The following is a 24,799-nucleotide window of genomic DNA, read 5'->3' on the forward strand; positions in this document are numbered from 1 at the left end:
CCGCGCAGGAATATCCCTGAAAAAAAACATGACTGGTTGACGTCACATTTGACTAGATATCATTAAATTCTCTCAGCGCTTGTTTCCTTTCAGCAAAAAAATAGTTTGTATGTGGCTACAGAATCAATTATCTCCTATATCACAAATCTATGTAATTTAAAGGTGTAATACACAGAAAATACGAAACATTACATTATAATGCACGTAGTCCATAAACACCAAAGTATTATAAGTCGCAAGTCAGGATAATTCTGGCGGACAACTGGCAACTATATTCGTAATCTCTGGCAACAGCTGGAGCAAATTACAAACGAGTCAGCCACCAGGAGAACAGTTTGTCTAGTGCAGCTGAGGAGTGAGGGTGTTGGACCGCTCTGCTCCTTCATTTATCAGTGAAATTCTTTTCGCTTAAGGACAGGAGAGTTTCTGTAACAGAATCACACATTAGATCATCTCAAAGGTATTGCTTTTTAACGATGTCACGTGAAATGTGATGTTTACTTGATGTCCAATGTTTAATGGTTTGTTTTGATGTGTATTGAATACTAACATTTGAACATAAACGTCTGTGTATAATAGTGACGTGAGAAGGTGTTTTACCGTTAGGACTATTATTTGTGTGTATGTACGGGATGTTTAGGAATTTAAACCAACGTTTTCCATGTATTTGCGTGCGCACACGCGCCAACTCGTCCTCTCAACGTAAAAAACGCAACCTATATGTTATGTAGCGTAACCTACTGTGACAAGTAACGGCCTACAAATTACTTTTTTTATGCATCGGATTTGATAGGTTAGGTTGCTTGGGTTTGTACGTTTCTAGTTAGGTGGTGTATTTTTGGAGGAGGCAAATCGAGAAAATGGGCTGCTGTGGAGGTAGACCACATATGAACCATGTTGAGTGCATGTATCAACGATATGCTCTTGTTTGTGTTTAATGAGTACTGTTTAATTTGGTCTTGTTTGTTTGTCTCGCACAGAAATATGATTTCCTTGATCTGTTATTCCGTCGGGTTTGAATATTTAGGGAAACTTGTGTGCAATATATACACACAAGGTCTGAAGTAGGTAGAATATAATTGTTAAGTGTTTACTGATTGCTGGACTTGATTTTTTGAGCTGTAGCTCCTTGCTGATGTCCAGTATTCTGTTATGTCGATTATTTCAGTGAAATAATCGACAGGTATAACGGCAACAGAAGAATGGACATCAGCGAGGCGCTTCACATCAAAAAATAAGGGCCAGCAATAGGCAACCAGTTAACACAATTACATTCTACCCACTTCAAGACCCCGAGCCAACACAGAGACAGGATAAAATGACTTAGGAACATAAGCAGCCACGAGAACATAAGCTGCCCATGTTGATGCATTTAATACCCTTTGTACTTTGAAAAAACTGGTTGACACTGGACAAATTAAAAGTTTATTTTTTCCAAAGTGTCAATCGGGAGAACAGAGTGAGAAACAAAGGGTTTAGTGAACAACTTTAGGGTTGTTCCCTTCCAGCCAAACTACCAAGCTGTTGATGTGCATGATTCATGAAGCTTAATAGTCTGTCCTCCATGCACTCAACCGAGGGAGCCGGGTTCATTCATCGGGTAAGGCAGAAATGATTGGGCACGTTTCATTTCACCTGATGCCTCGGTTCGTCAAGAAGTGAATAGCTACCTGGTAGTTTAGCAACTGTTGTGGGTAGTTGTAGGTAGGTTGCATCATGGGTAAAGGTCAGTAGTTGGTCTCGAGGGACGTTGTTGTTGTTTTCTACACTCGGCTTAAAGGAATAAAGTTCCAAGTAGCACGGGCTATGATGAACCCTGTAGTGGACTTACCTGACACAGAAGCGGGGCTGTAACTCGAGCTACAAGGACGGCAATAGGCCTATATTTACAGGCTTACTGTCCCCCACAATAAGCATTATTGGAATCTGACGGGTGAGTAGGAGGGGCCGGGGTGAGGAGCCAGGTATACACGGTCGGCGGCCCGCCCTCTCCACCATTCACAACGTTAATTCCTCCGAATCTAACCTAACCGAGGACTCACGAATAGAAAACGGGTTATCACGTCAATTTTGCAAGTCGCTATGATTTTTAGTAACTCGGTTTTTTGGCTTTATGGGTTTTATTCGTCAAAATACTAGATGGTATTGGAGAGGCCAGGATGTGAGACGCCCAGCTCGTTATGAACTGGACACGCACTCTTCTTGTCTTCACAAAATACACGATTTTGTGTGTTATTAATTCTCTAAAAGATGTCTTTAATGAAGGAACACCTGGGCACGCCTTGTGTGGAATGACTCGAATACCGTACTGAATATTCATCATCCTTGTAGGGAGGGAGGTTGGTTGGTTGGTAGGTAATGGAGCCAGTAACCATCCTTCTAACATTATAATACTAATAGCAGCTATTTGGTCCAACATACAAAAATACTGTTGCAGCTGTTATGATCCCAGGCAACCGAAAAACGAGTCTCCCCTTTGAGAATTATTCTATCAAGCCTGACCTGACTAGGAAGTCGGAGATATACAGACATGAAGATTCATATGTAAAAATAATTGGGTAAATTTTACAGAGAGTTTAAAAATATGGGCAGGGAAAAAGAAAATAGATAAATGACTGGTTATGAGATGTGGATAATTTGCTGGAGGTGTGAGGCTCGCTTCGGGAGGGCTCTGACCCCACTTTAGTACCAGACATCGTGAGGGGAAGCTGCACTCCGTGTGAGCTCCTGTCAGGGAGGAACCCCTAGTGATATACCTTCAAGAGAAAGGAAGTGTGCAGACGTTCCAGCTGTGGAATCGAGCTGGGAACGTGAGGTCTCAAGTCCTGGATGGCAAGGAGAGTTTGTTAAGCCGCCCAGAGACATTATCGTGGGCCGTGGGAGCGCCCTGATCAGACTCTGTCAGAGGGAGAGCGCCCTCGACTAGACAATCTGTGGTAAGCACGATTTTAAGCCAGTTTATAGTGATTACTTGTAGTTGGTCGTGTGCCCAGCGACAGTAGCGAATGTTCATTGATAAGTTAGACATGTTTTGGTAAGGCAAAAGGCCTCAAATAAGACAGTGAAGAGGGAGGAACGTCCTGGAGGACGGAGCGACGTCCATCTCCTCTGAGCGCTGGCAGATGACTGAGGGACCCCAGCTCCTGGTGGGGTAGCTGCCTCGAGGGCCGCATGGACCAGCCCAAACGGGGGAGTCCACTCTCACAGTATGACGAGATCAGAGATATGTTAGGTGCAAACATATTGTGTGGATTATTTTGTTTATCTGTTTAAGAGGGAAACATTTTTATTGGCGTGTCAATGGGTTGCAGGTTTGTCTTTGGAAGAAGTTGCTGAGAACTTCGAAGCCAGCAGAGAAGGAGTAGTTGAAGAGACTCAAAGGCTGTTGAAGGAGTAGTGTACTCTGAGGAAGAGTAGCCCCACAGTGAAGAGTAGGTCCTCGAGCTGTGAGGAAAAGCAGTGAAGAGGAGTGTCACGTCCTTCTGTAATACCAGTGGCGAAACTCCAGTTCTGTTCGAGGAAACTTCATGGTGTAGCAGCCAGGAGAGCTGTGGAGGACCCTAGTAGAAGTGGTGAAGCACCATAGTTGCTCAAGGAAGACTTCATGGAGTAGCAGCCTGGAGGAGCTGCGGAGGATCCTGGTAGATAAACCCGGAAGAACCTGAAGATATCAGGGTAGTGAACTTCCAGAGGTGGAAGGGAAGTTCTAGTTGATTACTTGTAGGGAGTTGGTAGAGTGTTTTGTTGTCATTAGCGTGCAAGACGCAGTGAAAGGTGAGTGACAGTTTGACATGTTTGTGCCAAGGAGTATTTATACTGAAGTATAGGGATACAGTCGTAGGCTGGATTACCTGCAGAGATATACATATGTGTTCTAGGACTAATAGGGTGATCGATTGATCATTGTTGTATATCAAGGAACATTTATACTAATATTTATGTTATTGCAGCCATACACTGGTTTTCCTTGTATGTGTATATATATGTATTCTCTTGCTGATAGTGCAACATTGTGTTATAAGACTTGACCTACTTGGAGGTTGGTAGTATTAGGTGGTGAATCAGGAGATTGGATACCACTGGATAAGCAGATGATAGAGTTCTGATGGTGTTGGAGTGCAACCTGACTGAAATAGTATAGAGTGTAGGATTCATTATTATTATTATATGTGTGTATGTATTGTATATGTGCTTTGTCCAGTAAATGTATTCAAATTTGCTGGTGTTTGCCCTTGTCCTAGTGAAGCTTCCCAGGAAGTAGGAAAGGAGAGAGAGAGAAAGAACCAAGAACCACAGCTGTGGACAGGGTAGAATGGAAAACTAATAAGTCAAAGGGGATTGAGGAGATCATATCACATGAGGAGAGAGTGGGGAGTCACAGCGGCTCGAGTGGGTGTGTGCATGTGACAACGAGGCTAAGTATTGGAGCCGCATCCCCTAAACGTGTGACGTTGAGCCCTTCTCAAAGAGCCAGAAGTGCCCAGGGTGATCTCCTGGTAAAGTATAAGCACTCTACCGAGTTTTGGGTTGGGTTGTCCATAAAGAAGGATCAACGACACCACCCAACCCACAACATAATACAGCCAACAATGTTCATGTTTTGTAGTATTAGTCTTGTCGAGGGCACGAATAAAAAGCCCAAAACCAAACTTAAACATTCCTAAGCCTAGTGTAGCATATACATGTACAATATTACGCCTAAGATAGCGTATCTTAGGTCGATGATTGCTTGGTGAAGTCAGGTTAAATTCCTCGGCTACTTTTACGTTTTTAAGTAAGCCATTTGGGCTAATTCAGTAATTTAAAACGTGTACTTTTGGGTTCAAAGGTCCATTCTTGTACGTTTGAACAAATTGGTGTTGTAACTACTGTCATGACTGGAGGAGGGCTCGGGGGCAGGAGTAGGATCCCACACCTCACCATATTTCCACCGCTCTACGTCATTGCTATACTCTAAGTAAATCCAACCCAACAACTCTTTGAGTTTAGTTTACCTAAAGTTCAGTGGCTCTTGCCTGTCATCCTTTATGTATATTGGGACTACATTTGTTGTCTTCCATATTTCTGGTAGGTCTCCAGTGGCCTACCATACTCTATGGGGAGTGGCAAGCAAAGTACTTCTGCACACTCTTTCTGTAACCATGGCGAGATTCCGTCCGGACCAACAGCCTTTCTCACGTCTAGATCCAACAAATTCCTCTTAACCACATGTATGGTAATTTCGAACCCTTCTAAGGCCGCCTGGTTTACTGCCACCTCTCCTAGCGCAAGGACTTTACTTCATTCTATTGTGAATACCTCGTGGAATCTCTTGAGTTCTTCACACACACCTGTCATTCTCTGTGTATCTGTCCTCACCCGTTCTAAGTTTCATCACCTGTTTTTTCACTGTTGTTTTTCTCCTGATATGACTGTGGAGCAGCTTTGTTTCGGTCTTGGCTTTATTTGCTATATCATTTTCATACTTTTTCTCTGCTTCTCTTCTCACACTGACATACTCATTCCTGGCTCTCTGGTATATCACTGCTTTCTGATGTTCTGTAATTTCGGAAGTTCTTCTACCCCCTTTTGATCACTTCCTATGCTTCCATACATGTCCTATTATTAAATCATGGATTCTTCTTTTGCTTCTCAATTATTTACTTTTGGGCCGGAATAAACCTGTTTACTGCTTCCTGACACTTCTGGGTGACATAGTTCATCATGTCATGTACGGACTTCATTCTGAATTCTGTGTCCCATGGTATATCCTTTAGGAATGTTCTCATCTCATAATTTCCCTTTGGCACGTCAGCCACTTGCTTTCTAGTTCTTTTTGGAGGGAGATTACTCCTTGCTCTACCAGGTACTCAAAAATCAATACAATGTGATCACTCATTCCTATGGGAAATGTGTGTGTGTTCAGCCTATTCTCTTGATTTGCCACATCGTACACAATACAAAGAGTTAACCTGCCAAGAACGAGCTGCCACAGGACTGGCTGACACAGGACGGAGGTGTTGGAGGAAGTTCGTCATTGTCTGGCTCTGTTACTCGGAAGGCCCAGTGAGTCCCTCCACACGCAGTCACTTACCCAGTCATCTACCTACTTGCGTCTGCCTAATGCTGGTTCCGGAGATCAATGTCCTTACAGCCAACCGGTCTCTAACCAGGCCTCCTAGTTAATGGTTTGGTCAACTAGGATGTTAGGCGCCACTGCAGACAGTCTATATATTGATCAATTCTTTTCTCTTCTTGGGAATGAATAAATGGCCTTTCTTACTTGTAGTGCACAAGGAAGCATTAACTGGTATTGTGGAGGTGATGCTGAGGTAAGTTATCGTCTGGGGAGTGATGCTGAGGTAAGTTATCGTCTGGTGAATGATGCTGAGGAAGGTGGTGGTCTGGGGAGTGATGCTGAGGACGGTGGTGGTCTGGTGAGTGATGCTGAGGACGGTGGTGGTCTGGTGAGTGATGCTGAGGAAGGTGGTGGTCTGGTGAGTGATGCTGAGGACGGGGGTGGTCCGGTGAGTGATGCTGAGGACGGTGGTGGTCTGGTGAGTGATGCTGAGGACGGTGGTGGTCTGGTGAGTGATGCTGAGGACGGTGGTGGTCTGGTGAGTGATGCTGAGGACGGGGGTGGTCTGGTGAGTGATGCTGAGGACGGTGGTGGTCTGGTGAGTGATGCTGAGGACGGTGGTGGTCTGGTTAGTGATGCTGAGGAAGGTGGTGGTCTGGTGAGTGATGCTGAGGACGGTGGTGGTCTGGTGAGTGATGCTGAGGACGGTGGTGGTCTGGTGAGTGATGCTGAGGACGGTGGTGGTCTGGTGAGTGATGCTGAGGACGGGGGTGGTCTGGTGAGTGATGCTGAGGACGGGGGTGGTCTGGTGAGTGATGCTGAGGAAGTCGACCTCCACAGTCGGTGTGTCTGGGGTCGGCCTCCAACACCTGAACTCGTCAGCTCTGGCAGCAAGCAGACCAGCCAGTCCGCTCAATTAATCGGTCGCTTAATTTTACGTCATCTTATTCAACGTCACAAATGCAACCAATTAACATGAAATAACGGTTTATAAAAATATCCGTTTTCTATGCATCGGAGTCGATGGTTTAGATGGGTTGCTTGAATTCGTACGTTTCTGGTAAAGTAAAATTTTAGTTTTTACATTAGCAAATCAAGAAAACGGGCTGAGCAGCCGTAGGGTAAACACAGTCCTATCGTCAAAACACGGCGTCGGGTTCACAGTTAAGTCAAATTGTGAATTATTAAAATCTGCATAAGTCAGCATTTGATATAGTATACTTAACGACGTTCTAAACTCGCAATGTACTTATTCACTTTCAATCACTATTGCTCTCTCTAAATCTACTTCACTATACCAAACCTAACCTAAACCAACACAATATAGTATTAATCTATTTCCGAAATAAAATTTATTATACAATTTTCAGTAGGTTAGCTGCTATACAAGTCAAATGCTGACTTTAACTTCGTCATATATCAATATGACTTTCAGCTTGGTCTAGAGCAGGGGTGGGGTGGGCTCTTGGCACGCAAACGACATTTTTCCGGCACGCGAAGCCCAAAGCTCACCATAAAAAAATAATTAAATATATATTCAACTTCGCTGAATTGTATATAAAATGCAATTTTATTAAGTTGAGCGATACCAAATAAAATGCAATAAAGAAACAAACACTGATAACTGTTTAAGTATTAAGAATGAAACAAACATGGCATGTTCACCAACTCGTCCTTCTAATAGCACATCGCATTTAACGTATACTTTACATAAAGCCAAAAACTGTCATACAAGAAAATGATAGCTGCTCACGAAATTGACGTAATATTCCGTTTTCTGTTCGCGGTTCCTCTGGCAAGTTAGAATAAGACACTTTAGTACAATAGTTTTTTGACGTTAGAAACCCTCGTGAGAACGGGCTGACTTCTCAGCCATGTGTCTCTGCGATACACTGATTCACAAGTTTTGTCCCGTTTTGCTGGGCCACTCGCCAGGCGGCCACACGTCGACTGACTTCTGCACCATTACTGTAGGAAGGTGCATAATTGTAGTAACTTGATTTGCTTATCCACGAAACGAATTTCATAAAACCTGGGAGGTGTATTCAGTGTAGAAATTTGACATCATTTATTAACCCTTAACATAATATGTAAGAAAGGAGTTGCTGTTTTATGTTAAATAAATACTAAAATATAATTATCAAATACCTTGGTTAACCCTACTAAAAAAATTTTTATGGCGGGTCTACTAGAAAATGTTACATTGCCACGTCACCAATATTAAATTCACCCAAGAATAATATTAATAAATAATCTTTAAAACAGCAGTCTGTGGAATACGATGAATATTAAAAATCACTTTCCTGTGATCAACAGAATCATCTATAAACAAATATATTAAATAAACTAACTCCTCTCGAAATAAAAACCGAACCGTTCTGGACGCGTCCGGAGCAGGAAGGGAGGCGGAGAAGCCATTGTACAGAGACAACGCCATCAAGGTTGACTTCCCGTGAGGCGCACGCAGCGTAGTACTACATATTCCGGCACGTGAAATTGTGACGGCATGACATATTAGTAGCAACTTGACTAGTTTATCACGTTACACGCGACGACACCATAACCACATGGTCAACGAGGAGACAGTTTACATGATTCAGATGTGTCTATTGCTTGTTAACCAGGCTGCATTCTACAAAGACAGCTAAGCTTGTCCGTATCCATAATATTAACCATTCTTGAAATCGTAGAATAGCCAGTAGTAACAAATTTATCAGTCAATTAATTTTGATTTGGTAGAACATATAGAAATATTCAAATTTGATCTTTAACAATCCAAGTTTGTAAAGGAGGCTACTAGTGGGATGAAATTGAAAATATACAGTACGCTCTCTAAAGAAATAATTTAATATCAAATTAAATTTAACTTATTTAATAAATAAATAAATGAATAACTAAACTGAATAAAATTTCTAGGTTTTCCCCATATTTCAGGGTAATTACGATAAGATTGTCTGAGCTGCTTAATTTTTATGTATTACTCATAAGGGATTAAGAATTAATCCCGGAATATAATAGTTTTCTTTATTTTATTGTGCTTTAGCCAAGTAAAACGACTGAGTGTGGGTGCTGGAATATATTTGGAAAACTTGAAAAAACTTATGGCTGATTAATCTGATATATATAAGAAAAAAGATTCAGAATTATTGTTTAGTCTTTTGCTGATATTAGCATTTTTTACCTTCAATCGTGTGGCTGTATATGCCAGCGAGAATTGCATTTAAAGGCTAATAAAAAAATAACCGTTCTATCAACAGGGAAGAACGACCATTATTAATTTCGGTAGTAAATTTTACATTCATGCAATCTTACACGACTTAAAATATTCACTCGTGGAATATACTTTGATTGTACCGCACTAGTGTGATATTTGATTATTTGAAAAGTTCTCCCAATACTTAAGGCAGAAAATAATAACACGCTCCCCAAAATTTCGTTTGGTATGCGAGAAAATTTTGCATCAAAGATTTGGAGATTTTGGCGCGCACATTTAAAAAGGCTGTCCCTGTCTTAGAGGATGGGCTGAGGAAATGAGATGAACATATCAGTCAGCTAACTACTGTTACCTAACCATACAGCTCAAACTTTGGAGTTATAGAACCGTATGTCGTAAAGGTACGCTTTGAATGATCACAAAGCAGATAATTTAAGTTCAATTGAACTTCCAAACTTGAAAGTCGGGACAGACGAAACGAAGTTCAGTGAGATTTTTTAGCTTATTAGATTTAACATTTTGTTCTTATTAATACATTTAGCCTTTAACTACTGTTAATAGATGTAACCTTTGTGATATCGTTAGTAGATGTAGCATTTACCTGTTGTTAATACATTGTCTTTTCCTGTTGCTAACAGATTAATTTTTACTGTTGGTAACAGATTTAAGCTTTTTACTGTTAATACGAGAATAAATATATTGCTTTTAAGTCTGAAAATATATAATGTAATTATTCTGTCTCATCGCAGAAAAGTACATTGTTCTTATTGGGATTATGAATGTTCATCTTTTGCTCATACTCTCCTGATCTACCCAAGCTTCTAATAGACTTCCCTCGCCTTCATGAAAGTTATTTAATCTGATATTCTTGAATTTAATCAAAGTGTTCACTTACACAATATTCTTTAATGTTCTCTAATCTTTAATTATTCAAATGAACATTCAGTCACAATTTGCGTTGGAATAAATTAGTAACAATATTTGAGTCTTTGAAAGTCATCTTTAATTTAGGTGCGTGGTTTTCCTCCCAACAGAGATGGTGCACAATGGTTACAACAGAATTAACGCTATTAACGGAAACAATGGTAATAATGGCGAGGTAAATCTTGGTGGTGAGGACAGGAGGGCGCAGGCGCCGCACCTGGAGGCCTTGGCGGAGTCAGCGGTGTTGACGCTCATGACGGGGGCCACAAAGAAGAGGTCTTGGCAGGGGAACAAGGCGCACATCACGCACATAGTTCACGCCCACCTCCCTCACATCGTCCGCCAGCGTATGCAGGTGTGTGTTCGCCTCTACACTTGTTTTACTCTTAAGTTTTCTCTTTGCTTCCATATTTATCTCGACTCTTATTTTTCATTTCCGCTTTGTCTTCTATTTCCCGTTTCTGAAATATTCGCTTGTTCTCTCTTCATTATGTTCAATCTTGCGTGTCCTCAACTCTTCATAGCGTTCCCATCCTCTTACTTAATTATTTTCATTTTCTCTTTTTTACTTTCTTTTTCTTTCTATTTCTTTTACTTTTTATTTTTTCTTTCTTCTACCCAGTTTTAAATTAAAATTTTGGTGGTTAATCAGCAGCAGGAAAATATAATAAAAGCTGTTCATCAGACTTTTATTTAAGCCTGGTCCTTCTCTTTTTTTCAAGTCTGGTCCTTCTCTCTTTTTCAAGCCTGGTCCTTCTCTTTTTTTCAAGCCTGGTCCTTCTCTTTTTTTCAAGCCTGGTCCTTCTCTTTTTTCAAGCCTGGTCCTTCTCTCTTTTTCAAGCCTGGTCCTTCTCTCTTTTTCAAGCCTGGTCCTTCTCTCTTTTTCAAGCCTGGTCCTTCTCTCTTTTTCAAGCCTGGTCCTTCTCTCTTTTTTCAAGCCTGGTTCTTCTCTCTTTTTTTCAAGCCTGGTTCTTCTCTCTCTTTTTTCAAGCCTGGTCCTTCTCTCTTTTTTCAAGCCTGGTCCTTCTCTCTTTTTTTCAAGCCTGGTCCTTCTCTCTTTTTTTTCAAGCCTGGTCCTTCTCTCTTTTTTTCAAGCCTGGTTCTTCTCTCTCTTTTTTCAAGCCTGGTCCTTCTCTTTTTTTTGTTCAAGCCTGGTCCTTCTCTCTTTTTTTTCAAGCCTGGTCCTTCTCTCTTTTTTTTCAAGCCTGGTCCTTCTCTCTTTTTTTTCAAGCCTGGTCCTTCTCTCTTTTTTTCAAGCCTGGTCCTTCTCTCTCTTTTTCAAGCCTGGTCCTTCTCTCTTTTTTTCAAGCCTGGTCCTTCTCTCTTTTTTTCAAGCCTGGTCCTTCTCTCTTCTTTTCAAGCCTGGTCCTTCTATCTTTTTTCAAGCCTGGTCCTTCTCTCTTTTTTTCAAGCCTGGTCCTTCTATCTTTTTTCAAGCCTGGTCCTTCTCTTTTTGCCTTAACAGCTCCTTTCGAAGCCTAGGTTTATCATTTGCTTTATTGTAAGTTTGACTATATTTAATAGCAAGCAAATTTTATGCCGGGTGGTGAGTGAAGTTGGAGTCTCTCCTATGGTCTGCATCTTTGATTTCCTCGTCTGACTGGATTTAACAAAAAATTATGAAACATTTGATGCGTGTCAGGAGAGGAATGAGTAATTGCTGATGGAGTGTTCATTGAGCTGAGGGAAATGGCCAGTGGTGCCACCTTGATGTTTAGATTTCATCCGTTAATAACATATTTCTGATGTTCACGTGAGGACCGGCCTAGACGGGTCGAGGCTTGAGCTGACCCTTCACGGATCTCTACCCTGTCCAAAAGTCGGGATGGGATAATGGACAGGTGTTTCCAAATAGTGGAGCATACTCGAGGTGTGAGCTAACTTTATAATCAGAGGTGCAGCCACAGATGTCGAGCAGGTGCAGAAGCAGCCTGTGAGTCTTCATGGCCATTATATAAAATAATATTTGTCACCACCCCTCACTTTTATCTTCCCTCTCCTTTCTATCCTCTTTCAGCTTTCCTTTCTCTAGTATCCTGTTATTGTAGCGCGAAGGAAGGAAGCGGGACACGTTCGTGGCGCCACGGGTGTTGAAGACAAATTATGCCGGGGGTTTTCTTTTAGATTTCATATTAAACACAAAAGTATTTTGCATTTAAGAAAAGAGAAATTATCGGAAGCTAATAACTGCTAAAAGTGTTCAGTTATAGAAGAGAGAACATAAGAATGTGAAGAATGTTGATGATGGGGAAACTTTTGGCTAGCATTGCCGCGTCTCAAAATACTGCAGTGGCCTGCTTCTGTAGCGTCTTTTCCGGTAGAGACGTGTAGACATTACTGTAGCGGTTACGTAGAGATGTGTAAATATTACTGTAGAGACTTTTCATTAGAGACATGTAAACAATACTCTACTGTCTTGTCCTGTAGAGACTTCCATATTACTTGAGTGGTCACGTAGAGTCTTGTAGATATTACTGTTGTCGTCTGGTAGAGACTTATAAACATTGCTGTAGTGGTACTCAAGCGTCCTAACATGCACTGCCTGGCCCTGCACCTCCTTGACAACCTTTACAGTAAGAGGTCATCCGTAATCCACCTGTGCCAGTATTATGGTACTTGGTAACTTGGTTGAGCAGCTGCTGTTGCCGGCGTAGCGAAGGTCTGCAAGTGTGACTCGGCTGTCACCATGAAGCAGTGGGTGATGATGGCACTCCAGCGTCAGGTGCCACCATGAAGCAATGGTTTACCATGTCATTGACAACGTTAGCTTTGTAAACTCTCTATTTTGTCAGAATTGCACCAATCAGTAATATCCAGCAAGACATTGCAGCAACGAAAGGTATATATCGTGTCGACCTGTATTGACGGATGGCAGTTTAATTGTTGCAGAAGCTGTACAATGTATATATATATATATATATATATATATATATATATATATATATATATATATATATATATATATATATATATTCAAGCCTGGTCCTTGAATATATATATATATATATATATATATATATATATATATATATATATATATATATATATATATATATATATATATATATATATATATAAAATGCACCAAGTTGCAAGGCTGTTCATTTTAATATTGTGTTGCACGAGAAAGTTGCATATATTTTACAATTGCAGTTCTGGACACAAAATGTTGCATAAACCTGCTATGAATATTTGACGACGTGTAAATATTTTTGGTTGAGGAACGTAACTGGTGTTGTGAAAGAGCCTATTATTTTTGTGTTGCAGGAGAAGGAGTCTATTATTTATGTTACAGAAGCAATAACATATTGTCTGTGTTGCAGGGATCTATTATCTTTGTGTTACAGAAGCATTAGCCTATTATTTCAGTGTTTCAGGAGCCAATTTTCTCTGTTACAGGAGCAGGAGCCTATTAGCTGTGTGTTACTGGAAGGGGAAGGGAATGTTACTGGAGCAGTAGCCTTTTGTGTGTGTTGCAGGAGCCAATTATATCTGTTGCAGGAGCATGAGGGTAATCAGAAAGTGTTGCAGAAGCATGAGGGTAATCAGAAAGTGTTGCAGTAGCGGGTGCTACGTGACTGGCGGGTGTACGACACAGTGAGTCTGAGGCTGCTGGATCTGCTCTTCTCTGCTACGACCACTTCTCTTCGTCTCGTCCACGTCAGGACCTTCTACCGCGACGACCTCATTAGTCTCCTGCCTCGCCTCGCCGGCCTCAGGGAACTGAGCTTTCAGGTGTGTGGGTGTTCGCTTCGTTAGGTGTGTGTGCTCAGTGTTTTGTGACTATTTCATTCATATGTGTCATTACCATCATGTATGTGCTACTTCATCCATGTTTTGTCGTCTAGATGAGTTCTTATCATCAAGGTGTGTGTGTTATCTTGTTTAGGTGTGTGTCCTCTCATCCGTGTCTGTGCGCGCGCGCGTGTGTACTCGCCTACTTGTGTTTGCGGGGGTTGAGTTTCGGCTCTTTGGTCCCGCCTCTCGACTGTCAAGGTTCCTAACTCTATTGGATTCAATCATATCTGCACTTGAAATTGTGTATGGAATCTGCCTCCACCACATCACTGCTTAATGCAATCCATTTGTTAACTATTGACACTAAAACGTTCTTTCTATTGTCTATGGCTCATTTGGTTACTAAATTTCCACCTGCGTTCCCTAGTGTGTGTTTGTGTGTACTCGCCTATTTGTGTCTGCAGGATCGAGCATTGACTCTTGGATCCCGCCTTTCGAGCATCGGTTGTTTACAGCAATGACTCAGGTCCTATTTCCCTATCATACCTAGTTTTAAAATTATGAATAGTATTTGCTTCCACAACCTGTTCCTTAAGTGCATTCCATTTTTCCACTACTCTCACGCTAAAAGAAAATTTCCTAACATCTCTGACTCATCTGAGGTTCCAGCTTCCACCCATGTTCCCTCGTTCTGTTACTATTCCGCGTGAACATTTCGTCTATGCCCACTGTCAATCCCCCCTGAGTATTTTATACGTTCCTATCATATCCCCCCCCCTCTCCCTTCTTTTTTTCTAGTGTCGTAAGGCACAGTTCCTTCAGGCGCTCCTTATACCCCATCCCTTGTAACTCTGGGACGAGTCTCGTTGCAAACCTCTGAACCTTTTCCTGTTTCCTTATATGTTTCTTCAGATGGGTACTCCATGATGAGGCGGCATACTCTAAGAATGGCCTCAGGTAGGCAGTGTAGAGCCCCCTAAATGCCTCCTTACTTAGGTTTCTGAATGATGTTCTAACTTTTGGCAGAGTAGAGTACGCTGCTGTCGTTATCCTATTTATATGTGCTTCAGGAGATAGATTAGGTGTTACGTCCACGCCCAGGTCTCTCTCTCGCGTCGTTACAGGTAGGCAGTTCCCCTTCATTGTGTACTGACCTTTTGGTCTCCTATCACGTTATTTTCTGTGACTCTAAAAGTACTCTGCTGTCCTTAAATAACCCATCACAATGTATGTCGGAAGTAGCTTGTAATATTAAATGGAATGTAATTTTTGCCAATGACAATAACTCTTGTATAAAATTTGTGTGAATCCCATCCCATGTTGGAGTTGGAAAACATGACTTTGTAGATCGATTGGCCAATGAGGCTTGCAGGAAAGAAAACATTGATTATGACTTTGGACTATCTAATGCAATTATTAGAACCATACAAATTAAAGAAATTAATTCAGATTTAGAAGAACTAAGAAATCTCCAGAGACCTGAAAGCTGCAGTATTAAAAGTTATGACAAGTTTTGTAATAATAGGTATTTGTATGGTCAGCACAGTAACCGGACCAGGCAATGTGAACCGGACCAGGCACCAGAATATTCAGATTGTAAACTCTGTGATAAACCTTTAGTGCATTCACTATAACACTATATTGTTGAATGTGAAACCGTAAAGGACTTTAGACCTCCTGGCCTCTTGTACCACCAACTGGGTAACTATTTCATTGACTCAGGTGTCCTGGACGACATCCTAACAATTTACCCAAAACTTGCTTGTCCATTTTAAAGAATGAAGAACAATTTATATTTATATTACTTCTAAGCTGCATCACTTACGAACCCATCCCTGCCCTTGTGTGGCAGTGCACAATAGAAAGTGGTTTTCATATATCCATACATTAAAACATTGATTGTAATATGATATATATGTACTTCCGCCTACAGTTTAGACCTATTGTCTTATGTATGACCCTCTGTCCTGTGTGACAGAGAATACCAGCATTATCCTCACTTTAATAAGACTTAATCGAAATCCTCAGATTAGGCCAAATTGTAATTAATTTTCTCAATAAAGATGTTATTAATAAATTAATAGTCCCATTTCCATAACTTTGCGTTTGCTCGTGTGTGTTGTATTCAGTTGTATTCACCTAGTTGTACTTGCGGGGGTTGAGCTCTGCTCTTTCGGCCTGCCTCTCAACTATCAATCAACTGTTTCTACTACTACTACTATTTTTTTTCTCCATCTCACACACACACACCAGGAAGCAGCCCGTGACAGCTGACTAACTCCCAGGTACCTATTTACTGCTAGGTAACAGGGGGCATAGGGTGAAAGAAACTCTGCTCATTTGTTTCCGCCTCCACTGGGAATCGAACCCGGAACCTTAGGACTACGAATCCGAAGCGCTGTCCTCTCAGCTGTCAGGCCCCTAATTTGCCACTTGACGCTCCAAGGACTTAATTTATCTAGATCAATTTGAAGGGCATGACAATCGTCTGAGTCTCCTATCTTCCCCGGTATCTTAGCATCATCCGCAAACATGTTCATATAATTCTGTATTCCTTTTGGTAGATCGTTTATTTAGACGATGATCATTACTGGTGCAAGAACTGAACCATGTGGTACTCCAATAGTAACACTCCTCCAGTCAGGTATATCGTCTCAGACATATGAGGGCGGTAATCAGTCAGTTAGAAAAAATTTCATCTATGTCGGAAGTATGTCACTCCTCCAGCATGTTCTAGTCTCAAGAACAGCCTCTTTTGTGGGATTCTGTCAAAAGCCTTTTCTTTAAGTTCAGATAGACACAGTCAAACTAACCATCTCTTTCCTGTAGTATCAATGTGGCTCTATCATAAAAACTAAGTAGATTTGTTACTCAGCATCTTATGTTCGAAAATCATACTGTCTGCTGCGTTATTATGTCATAACTCCAGGTGTTCTACCCATTTGGCTTAACTATTGTTTGTATTGTCTTGCCTACCACGCTTGTTAATGACGCGGGTCTATAATTTAGAGGGTCAACTCGGCTATCATTTTTATAGATTGCAAGTTGTGTGTGTGTGTACTCACCTATTTGTGCTTGCGGGGGTTGAGCTTTGGCTCTTTGGTCCCGCCTCTCAACAGTCAATCAACTGGTGTACAGGTTCCTGAGCCTACTGGGCTCTATCATATCTACATTTGAAACTGTGTATGGAGTCAGCCTCCACCACATCATTGCCTAGTGCATTCCATTTACTAACTACTGACACTGAAAATATTCTTTCTAATGTCTCTGTGGCATTGATTGTGTGTGGGGGGGGGTAAGGGGGGGGGGACATCAGCGTGCGTGTGCAGACATCTGTAACAGGGTAATCTAATATTCAGCATCATGAGATAAACTGAAGTAACGCTCAGCTTAAGGTAAGACGATACACCCCTCCCCCACCCCCACCACCATCGCCACAACTACCATCTCCTTGTTCGGTTGGAACTAGCCCAAACTAGCACTGAAGCTTAGAAAACCAAACTTAACGTAATTTTTTTGCAATAAATTATTCCTGTGTGGCTCATTACATCTCTTGTTAAGGTTGACGGGGCTGTTGGTACATGTGTGTGTGGTCGCAGGACTCCACCTGGACGCTGAGCCAACGGCAGCTGGGGCTGGCTGCTCACGCCCTCACCACCATGGTGCATCTCCGTGTCCTGAAGCTGCAGTACTGCGGCCACAACCTCCTGCTGGCCACCCTCGGCGCCCACTGCCCCAACCTTCAGGTGTGTGTGTGTGTGTGTGTGTGTGTAAGGGAGGGGGGGAGTATTTACTCTGTCTGCAGGATCAAGCTGTTAGATCTTGGACCTCGCCTTTCTAACAAATGGCTGTCTAATCTGCTGACTCCCGACCCATATTACTTTCTCTCTCTCTTCTCTCTCTCTCTCTCTCTCTCTCTCTCTCTCTCTCTCTCTCTCTCTCTCTCTCTCTCTCTCTCTCTCTCTCTCTCTCTCTGTGTGTAAAGAATCCTTCAGAACCTTGTATACCACATATGTAAGACCAATCAGAGAGTATGCAGCCCAGCATGGAGCCCGTACCTAGTCAAGCACAAGACGAAGCTGGAAACCGTTCAGAGATATGCCACCTAGACTAGTCACAGAACTAAGAGGCATGAGTTATGAGGACAGGCTGCGTGAACTGCAGCTCACGTCGCTGGAAGACGGTAAAGCTCGGGGAGACATGATCACCACATACAAAATTATCAGGGAAATTTACAGGGTAGACAAGGATGAATTATTTAACATGGGTGGTACACGCACAAGGGGACACAGGTGGAAGCAGAGTACCCAAATGAGCTACAGAGACATTAGAAAGAACGTTTTCAGTATCAGAGTAGTTAGTACATGGAATATACTAGGAAGTGATGTGGTGGAGGCTGACTCCATACACAATTTCAAATGTAGATATGATAGAGCCCAGTAGGCTCGGGAATCTTTACATCAGTTGATTGATGGTTGAGAGGTGGGACCAAAGAGCCAGAGCTCAACCCCCGCAAGCACAACTAGGTAAGTACAACTAGGTAAGTACAGAGGAAGCAGCCCGTTAAAGCTGTCTAACTCCCAGGTACCTACCTACTGCTAGGTACCAGAGGCATCAGGGTGAAAGAAACTCTGCCCATTTGTTTCTGCCATCGCCGGGGATTGAACCCGGACCCTAGGATTAAGAGTCCATAGCGCCCTCCACTCTGCTATCAAGACCCCCCCCCCCCCACTGTTTTTTTTTGTGTGTGTACTCACCTAGTTGTACTCACCTAGTTGTGCTTGCGGGGGTTGAGCTCTGGCTCTTTGGTCCCGCCTCTCAACCGTCAATCAACAGGTGTACAGATTCCTGAGCCTATTGGGCTCTATCATATCTGCACTTGAAACTGTGTATGGAGTCAGCCTCCACCACATGACTTCCTAATGCATTCCATTTGTCAACCACTCTGATACTAAAAAAGTTCTTTCTAATATCTCTGTGGCTCATTTGGGCGCTCAGTTTCCACCTGTGTTCCCATGTGTGAGTGCCCCTTGTGTTAAATAGCCTGTCTTTATCTACCCTATCAATTCCCTTGAGAATCTTGAATGTGGTGATCATGTCCCCCCTAACTCTTCTGTCTTCCAGCGAAGTGAGGTTTAATTCCCGTAGTCTCCTCGTAGCTCATACCTCTCAGCTCGGGTACTAGTCTGGTGGCAAATCTTTGAACCTTTTCCAGTTTAGTCTTATCCTTGACTAGATATGGACTCCATGCTGGGGCTGCATACTCCAGGATTGGCCTGACATATTTGGTATACAAAGTTTCGAATGATTCTTTACACAAATTTCTGAATGCCGTTCGTATGTTGGCCAGCCTGGCATATGCCGCTGATGTTATCCTCTTGATATGTGCTGCAGGAGACAGGTCTGGCGTGATATCAATTCCCAAGTCTTTTTCTTCCTCTGACTCCTGAAGATTTTTCTCTCCCAGATGATACCTTGTATTTGGCCTCCTGCTCCCTTCACCTATCTTCATTATATTACATTTGGTTGGGTTAAACTCTAACAACCACTGGTTCGACCATTCCTGCAGTTTGTCTAGGTCTTCTTGAAGCCTCAAACAATCCTCTTCTGTCTTAATCCTTCTCATAATTTTGGCATCGTCTGCAAACATTGAGAGAAATGAATCTATACCCTCCGGGAGATTATTTACATATATCAGAAACAAGATAGGACCTAGTACAGAGCCCTGTGGGACTCCACTGGTGACTTCACGCCAATCGGAGGTCTCACCCCTCACCATAACTCTCTGCTTCCTATTGCTTAGGTACTCCCTTATCCACTGGAGCACTTTACCAGCTACACCTGCCTCTCTCTCCAGCTTATGTACCAGCCTCTTATGCGGTACTGTGTCCAAGGCTTTCCGACAATCCAAGAAAATGCAGTCCGCCCAGACCTCTCTTTCTTGCTTAATCTGTGTTACCTGGTCATAGAATTCTATTAAGCCAGTCAGGCAAGATTTACCCTCCCTGAACCCATGTTGTCGATTTGTCACGAATTCCCTTCTCTCCAGATGTGCTACCAGGTTTTTCTCACGATCTTCTCCATCACCTTGCATGGTATACAAGTCAAGGATACTGGCCTGTAGTTCAGTGCCTCTTGCCTGTCGCCCTTTTTGTATATTGGGACCACATTCGCCGTGTTCCATATTTCTGGTAGGTCTCCCGTCTCCAGTGACCTACTATACACTATGGAGAGTGGCAAGCAAAGTGCCTCTGCACACTCTTCCAGTACCCATGGCGAGATCCCGTCTGGACCAACAGCCTTTCTAACATCCAGGTCCAGCAGGTGTCTCTTGACCTCCTCTCTCGTAATTTCAAACTCTTCCAAGGCCGCCTGGTTTACTTCCCTTTCTCCTAGCATAGTGACCTCACCTTGTTATGTTGTGAAGACCTCTTGGAACTTCTTGTTGAGTTCATCACACACCTCTTTGTCATTCTCTGTATACCTGTCCTCGCCTGTTCTAAGTTTCACTACCTGTTCTTTCACTGTTGTTTTCCTTCTGATGTGACTGTGGAGTAGCTTTGGTTCGGTCTTGGCTTTGTTTGCTATATCATTTTCATAACTTTTCTCTGCTTCTCTTCTCACCCTGACATACTCATTCCTGGTTCTCTGGTATCTCTCTCTGCTTTCTGGTGTTTTGTTATTCCGGAAGTTCCTCCATGCCCTTTTGTTCAGTTTCTTTGCTTCCATACATGCCCTATTATACCATGGATTCTTCTTTTGCTTTTCGGATTTTTCCTTTTGGGCCGGGATGTATCTGCTTACTGCCTCCTGACACTTTTGGGTGACATAGTCCATCATATCTTGTACAGACTTAGCTCTGAGGTCTGTGTCCCAAAGTATTTCCTTTAGGAAGCTTCTCATCTCCTCATAATTTCCCATTCGGTATGCCAGCCTTTTGTTTCCCAGTTCTTTTTTGGGGGGATAATTCCTAGCTCTATCAGGTACTCAAAGTTCAATACACTGTGATCACTCATTCCCAAGGGCGCTTCCATCTTGACTTCCCTTATATCCCACTCATTTCGGGTAAATATCAGATCAAGCATTGCTGGTTCATCCTCTCCTCTCATTCTTGTTGGATCCTTGATGTGCTGGCTTAGAAAGTTTCTTGTTGCCACGTCCAGCAGCTTAGCTCTCCATGTTTCTGGTCCTCCATGTGGGTCTCTGTTCTCCCAATCTATCTTCCCATGGTTGAAGTCTCTCATGATTAGTAGTCCAGATCCATTCCTGCTAGCAACAGAAGCTGCTCTCTGTATTATGTTAATGGTGGCCATATTGTTTCTATCATATTCCTGTCTGGGTCTTCTGTCATTTGGTGGCGGATTATATATGACTACGATTATAATTTTTTGCCCTCCAGTTGTTATTGTTCCTATTATGGAACCTTCAGTGACTACCTTGAAGGTAGTCACTGAAACCTTCAGTGACTACCTTCACACACACACACACACACACACTGTGTGTGTGTGTGTGTGACAATGTTTTTCATAGGAAAAGTAAATTGTAAGCACATTGAAGTGAATTTAGATGAAACATGATCATTGGCTATAACAATGAATAAACCGAAAAAGTTTTGAAGAAACATTGACTCAGAGTCGGGGTGAGAATAGCTTGAGCAATATCATCCCTCTCTTATTTAAGTTTCAATTGGCTCAGAGCAGCACGAGCATTGCCACAGTAACCAACATAGGGGGTCCGGTGGGGCGTTCATTCCCCACCTGACTTGAACACTCGTTTTCACAGGTAGTGGATGTGCTTGGTTCCCAGGGCGTTGACGACGAAGGCGTATGGGGCCTGGTGACCGTCAACCAAGCCCACTATAACGCCCTTGCACGCCACGCCCTCGCACACTCCCCAAAGTCCTACAACAACTGTCTCAACGTCAGCCCAGGCGGATGCTGGATCCTTGCCTTCAGAAGCCTTGCCTCTAAGATGCTGATGAAAATGGTGCCAAGCAAAGCCCATTCCATGCAGGTACCCAACTTCACCATACCATATCCTGTCCTACCTCATTCAACTACCATCCACTGTCCTCCACCAAATCCCCCTCCCTCTCCTCAATCACGAACCCCACTTCCCTCTATTACTCCACTGCTCTCAGCTTCCCCATTACTGTACCCTCCCTTTCCTTCCCTATACCCGACTATCTCCAATTCAGCGCTCTCATTACAAACAGAAATCACAATAGCGTGATGCATTAAATGAACTAATCCACAATGGCCGTGATGAGGGTTCGAACCTACGTCCGAGAGGATCCTAGACGTGCCTTAATTAACTTTGCTATGACATGGTAAAAGAATTGCAACCGGGAGTTCAACTGACCTCACACGGATCCTGCAATCTGAGACACAAACAAGGGTTTTACGCAATTTCCCTATGCACCTGGGCTCTGTCAATCATCACTGCCCTTGTGAATTTGTTCATTTGGTGCATCACGCTATTGTGATTTCTGTGTAATAAAGTAAGGGCGAAGAGGTAGAACAGCTTATTGACAGCGCTCGGGTGCATGGGGGAATTGTGTAAAATCCTGGTTTGTGTCTCGGAGAGACTGCAGGATCCGTGTGAGGTCAGTTGAACTCCCGGTTGCAATTCTTTTACCATGTCACAGTAAAGTTGATTAAGGCACGTCTAGGACCCTCTCGGACGTAGGTTCGAACCCTCATCACGGCCCTTGTGGAATTTGTTCATTTACACTAATCCCAGATGGCAATCATGTAGGTGGCGATAGGAGTCTCTGTCGATGTTAGTGGATAAGTATCATTCTGATGGTAATAATTAGGTAAACCAAGATTAAAATTAACAGTCAGAAAACAGTTTTTTACCCTTAGGTGAATAACGCTGATACGAAGGTGGAAGAAGATGAGAGTAATGGTGAGGATACGAGCACCAAGACTGGCTGGGGAGTGAAGACTGTTGGAGAGAAGCAGGACCAAGAGGCTGTGATGTGGAGTCTCTGTTGCTCCACTTTGGCGTTCCTGGACCTCCGCTCTACTGGTGTTACGCAAGCCGGGGTCACCATGCTCACCCAAGCCCTGCCAGTCCATGCCCGATTGGCATACGATGCTCACATCCGCCCGGCATTCGATGTACGTGCTCAACTTGAACCAGTTTCCCAAACCTGTCCGGCATCTAATGCCCACACCCGTCTGACATCGCCTGCAAACAACCACCGGACACCGGAAGCTGACACCCCCCGGACAACAGAAAGCCACAACACACACAACACAGACACCCATGACAACACCCATCTTGCCAGCGAGGTCCAGGCAGCAGTAGCCAGGATGGTACAGATACCCTTGTCTGCATTATAGACGACTACCCCTGGATGGTGTTGAAGCCACACTTGGCACACCGGGCCTGCAGCCCCACACTACCTTCAGCCACACAAGGTCACAACTATACTACACTTACTGACACGTTGGACGAGGCTTGACTGGTTTTCATTAGTTCGAGCCAGGTCCAGTTTCATAATTATGCTCGGGAAACAGCATCACCTCTTAGATATTTCCCTCAGCCACACTTGAACATAGCATATCTTCCCTAGTTCCTGTGTTCCACACATTGAATAAACTGACTGAACTACGAAGTGGAGTTGTAGAGAAGGGCTATATACACGGCTTCAAATGTAGATTTGATGGGTCAGGAACCTTTACACCAGTCAGTTGGAATCTCAAAAGTGGAATAGAAGGTGAAGCTCGGCTCTGGCAATCATAGCGTGTTAGTTAACACATCCACGCATGTACACACATGCGCACACATGGGGTAATACATGCACAGTCTGATAACATCTTTTGGAACAGCTGTGTATATGTTTTCAGTCTCTCCTGCTCACTCTTCCTATCTGTCTTGCGAGCTGCCGTTCTTTCCGTCTCGGTCTCTCTCTTTACCATGAACTCGCTATCTTATCCTTCTCTTTTACTATTTATCTCTATGCTATCTCTCGTTCTTCCTGTCTCTCGACGTCCTCATATGAAGTGTTTTTCATTTTAATATCATGACCGTCATCCTACATTGTTTCATTTGTGTGTTTCTCAGATCCTCAAAAATCAGGGGCCAGATTCACAAAGCAGTTACGCAAGTACTTACGAACCTGTACATCTTTCCTCAATCTTTGACAACTTTGTTTACATTTATTAAACAGTTTACACGCATGAAAACTTCCCAATCAACTGTTCTTATTGTTATAAACAGCCTCTTGATGCCTCGGAGCTCATTAACTGTTTATTAATTGTAAACAAAGCCACCAAAGATTGAGAGGATGTACAGGTTCGTAAGTGCTTGCGTAACTGCTTCGGAAATCTGGCCCCAGGTCGTTCTTCTTCCAAAATTATGTAATGTTTCTTAATAAATGATTATTTGTTGATGTTCATGAACCATTACTTTGCGGTCACTTGTCCCTCGTTAGAATTCTTGATGATTCGGATGCTTTTGATATCGTTCGCCTTATGCATTTCTGTTTTCGTATTAGCACCCTTGGTGATATTTAGCGCCCTCTGATTATTTCGCTCATTTGATGGTGCTACATAGCCTTCCCGGTTTGGTGCCTTCTTTTGATAATTAATTACTTACTCATGAACCATTATCACTTATATATATGTTCGCCCATTTAAAAACTCTCCTTTTCAACAATGCGTTATTCAGTTGTGGTGTGTTAATGTAGGTTGTGGTATTTCTTAATTCTGTGTTGCAAGGTGCAAAAGTAAATAAAGTGATCTACTTAAACGGCTTATACAATATATTATTTTTTAAGTATGTATTTTGTTTAACCTACATTGTTGTTTATACTTTTTCTGTCTCTCGTACTTAATTTCTATGTTTCGGTATAG

General features: G+C 42.7%; 1 protein-coding gene across 2 annotated transcripts; it reads left to right on the top strand.

Annotated features, from left to right (window-relative positions):
• Positions 1–301: 301 nt before the first annotated feature.
• On the top strand, positions 302–24,722 carry LOC138349776 (uncharacterized). 2 transcript variants are annotated; one of them, XM_069306014.1, is made up of 6 exons: positions 302–460; positions 10,307–10,551; positions 13,761–13,931; positions 17,534–17,680; positions 21,717–21,947; positions 22,802–24,722. In XM_069306014.1, the coding sequence occupies exons 2-6, from the start codon at positions 10,309–10,311 to the stop codon at positions 23,282–23,284; spliced, it is 1,275 nt and encodes a 424-aa protein (XP_069162115.1). In that variant the 5' UTR covers positions 302–460; positions 10,307–10,308; the 3' UTR covers positions 23,285–24,722. The 2 variants fall into 2 exon arrangements, with proteins under 2 accessions (XP_069162115.1, XP_069162116.1); XM_069306015.1 differs by lacking the exon at positions 17,534–17,680.
• Positions 24,723–24,799: the final 77 nt, after the last annotated feature.

The sequence above is a fragment of the Procambarus clarkii genome, chromosome 56 (genome assembly GCF_040958095.1).
Source record: "Procambarus clarkii isolate CNS0578487 chromosome 56, FALCON_Pclarkii_2.0, whole genome shotgun sequence".
In the NCBI taxonomy this organism is placed as follows: Eukaryota; Metazoa; Arthropoda; class Malacostraca; order Decapoda; family Cambaridae; genus Procambarus; species Procambarus clarkii.

What these genes read in the sequence shown, in the direction of transcription:
- LOC138349776 (XM_069306014.1), top strand. Translation starts at nt 10,309, where the DNA reads ATGGTGCACAATGGTTACAACAGAATTAACGCTATTAACGGAAACAAT. An exon ending in TCGTCCGCCAGCGTATGCAG is followed by an intron (nt 10,552 to 13,760) that starts GTGTGTGTTCGC and finishes GTGTTGCAGTAG; the next exon opens with CGGGTGCTACGTGACTGGCG. An exon ending in GCAAAGCCCATTCCATGCAG is followed by an intron (nt 21,948 to 22,801) that starts GTACCCAACTTC and finishes TTTTACCCTTAG; the next exon opens with GTGAATAACGCTGATACGAA.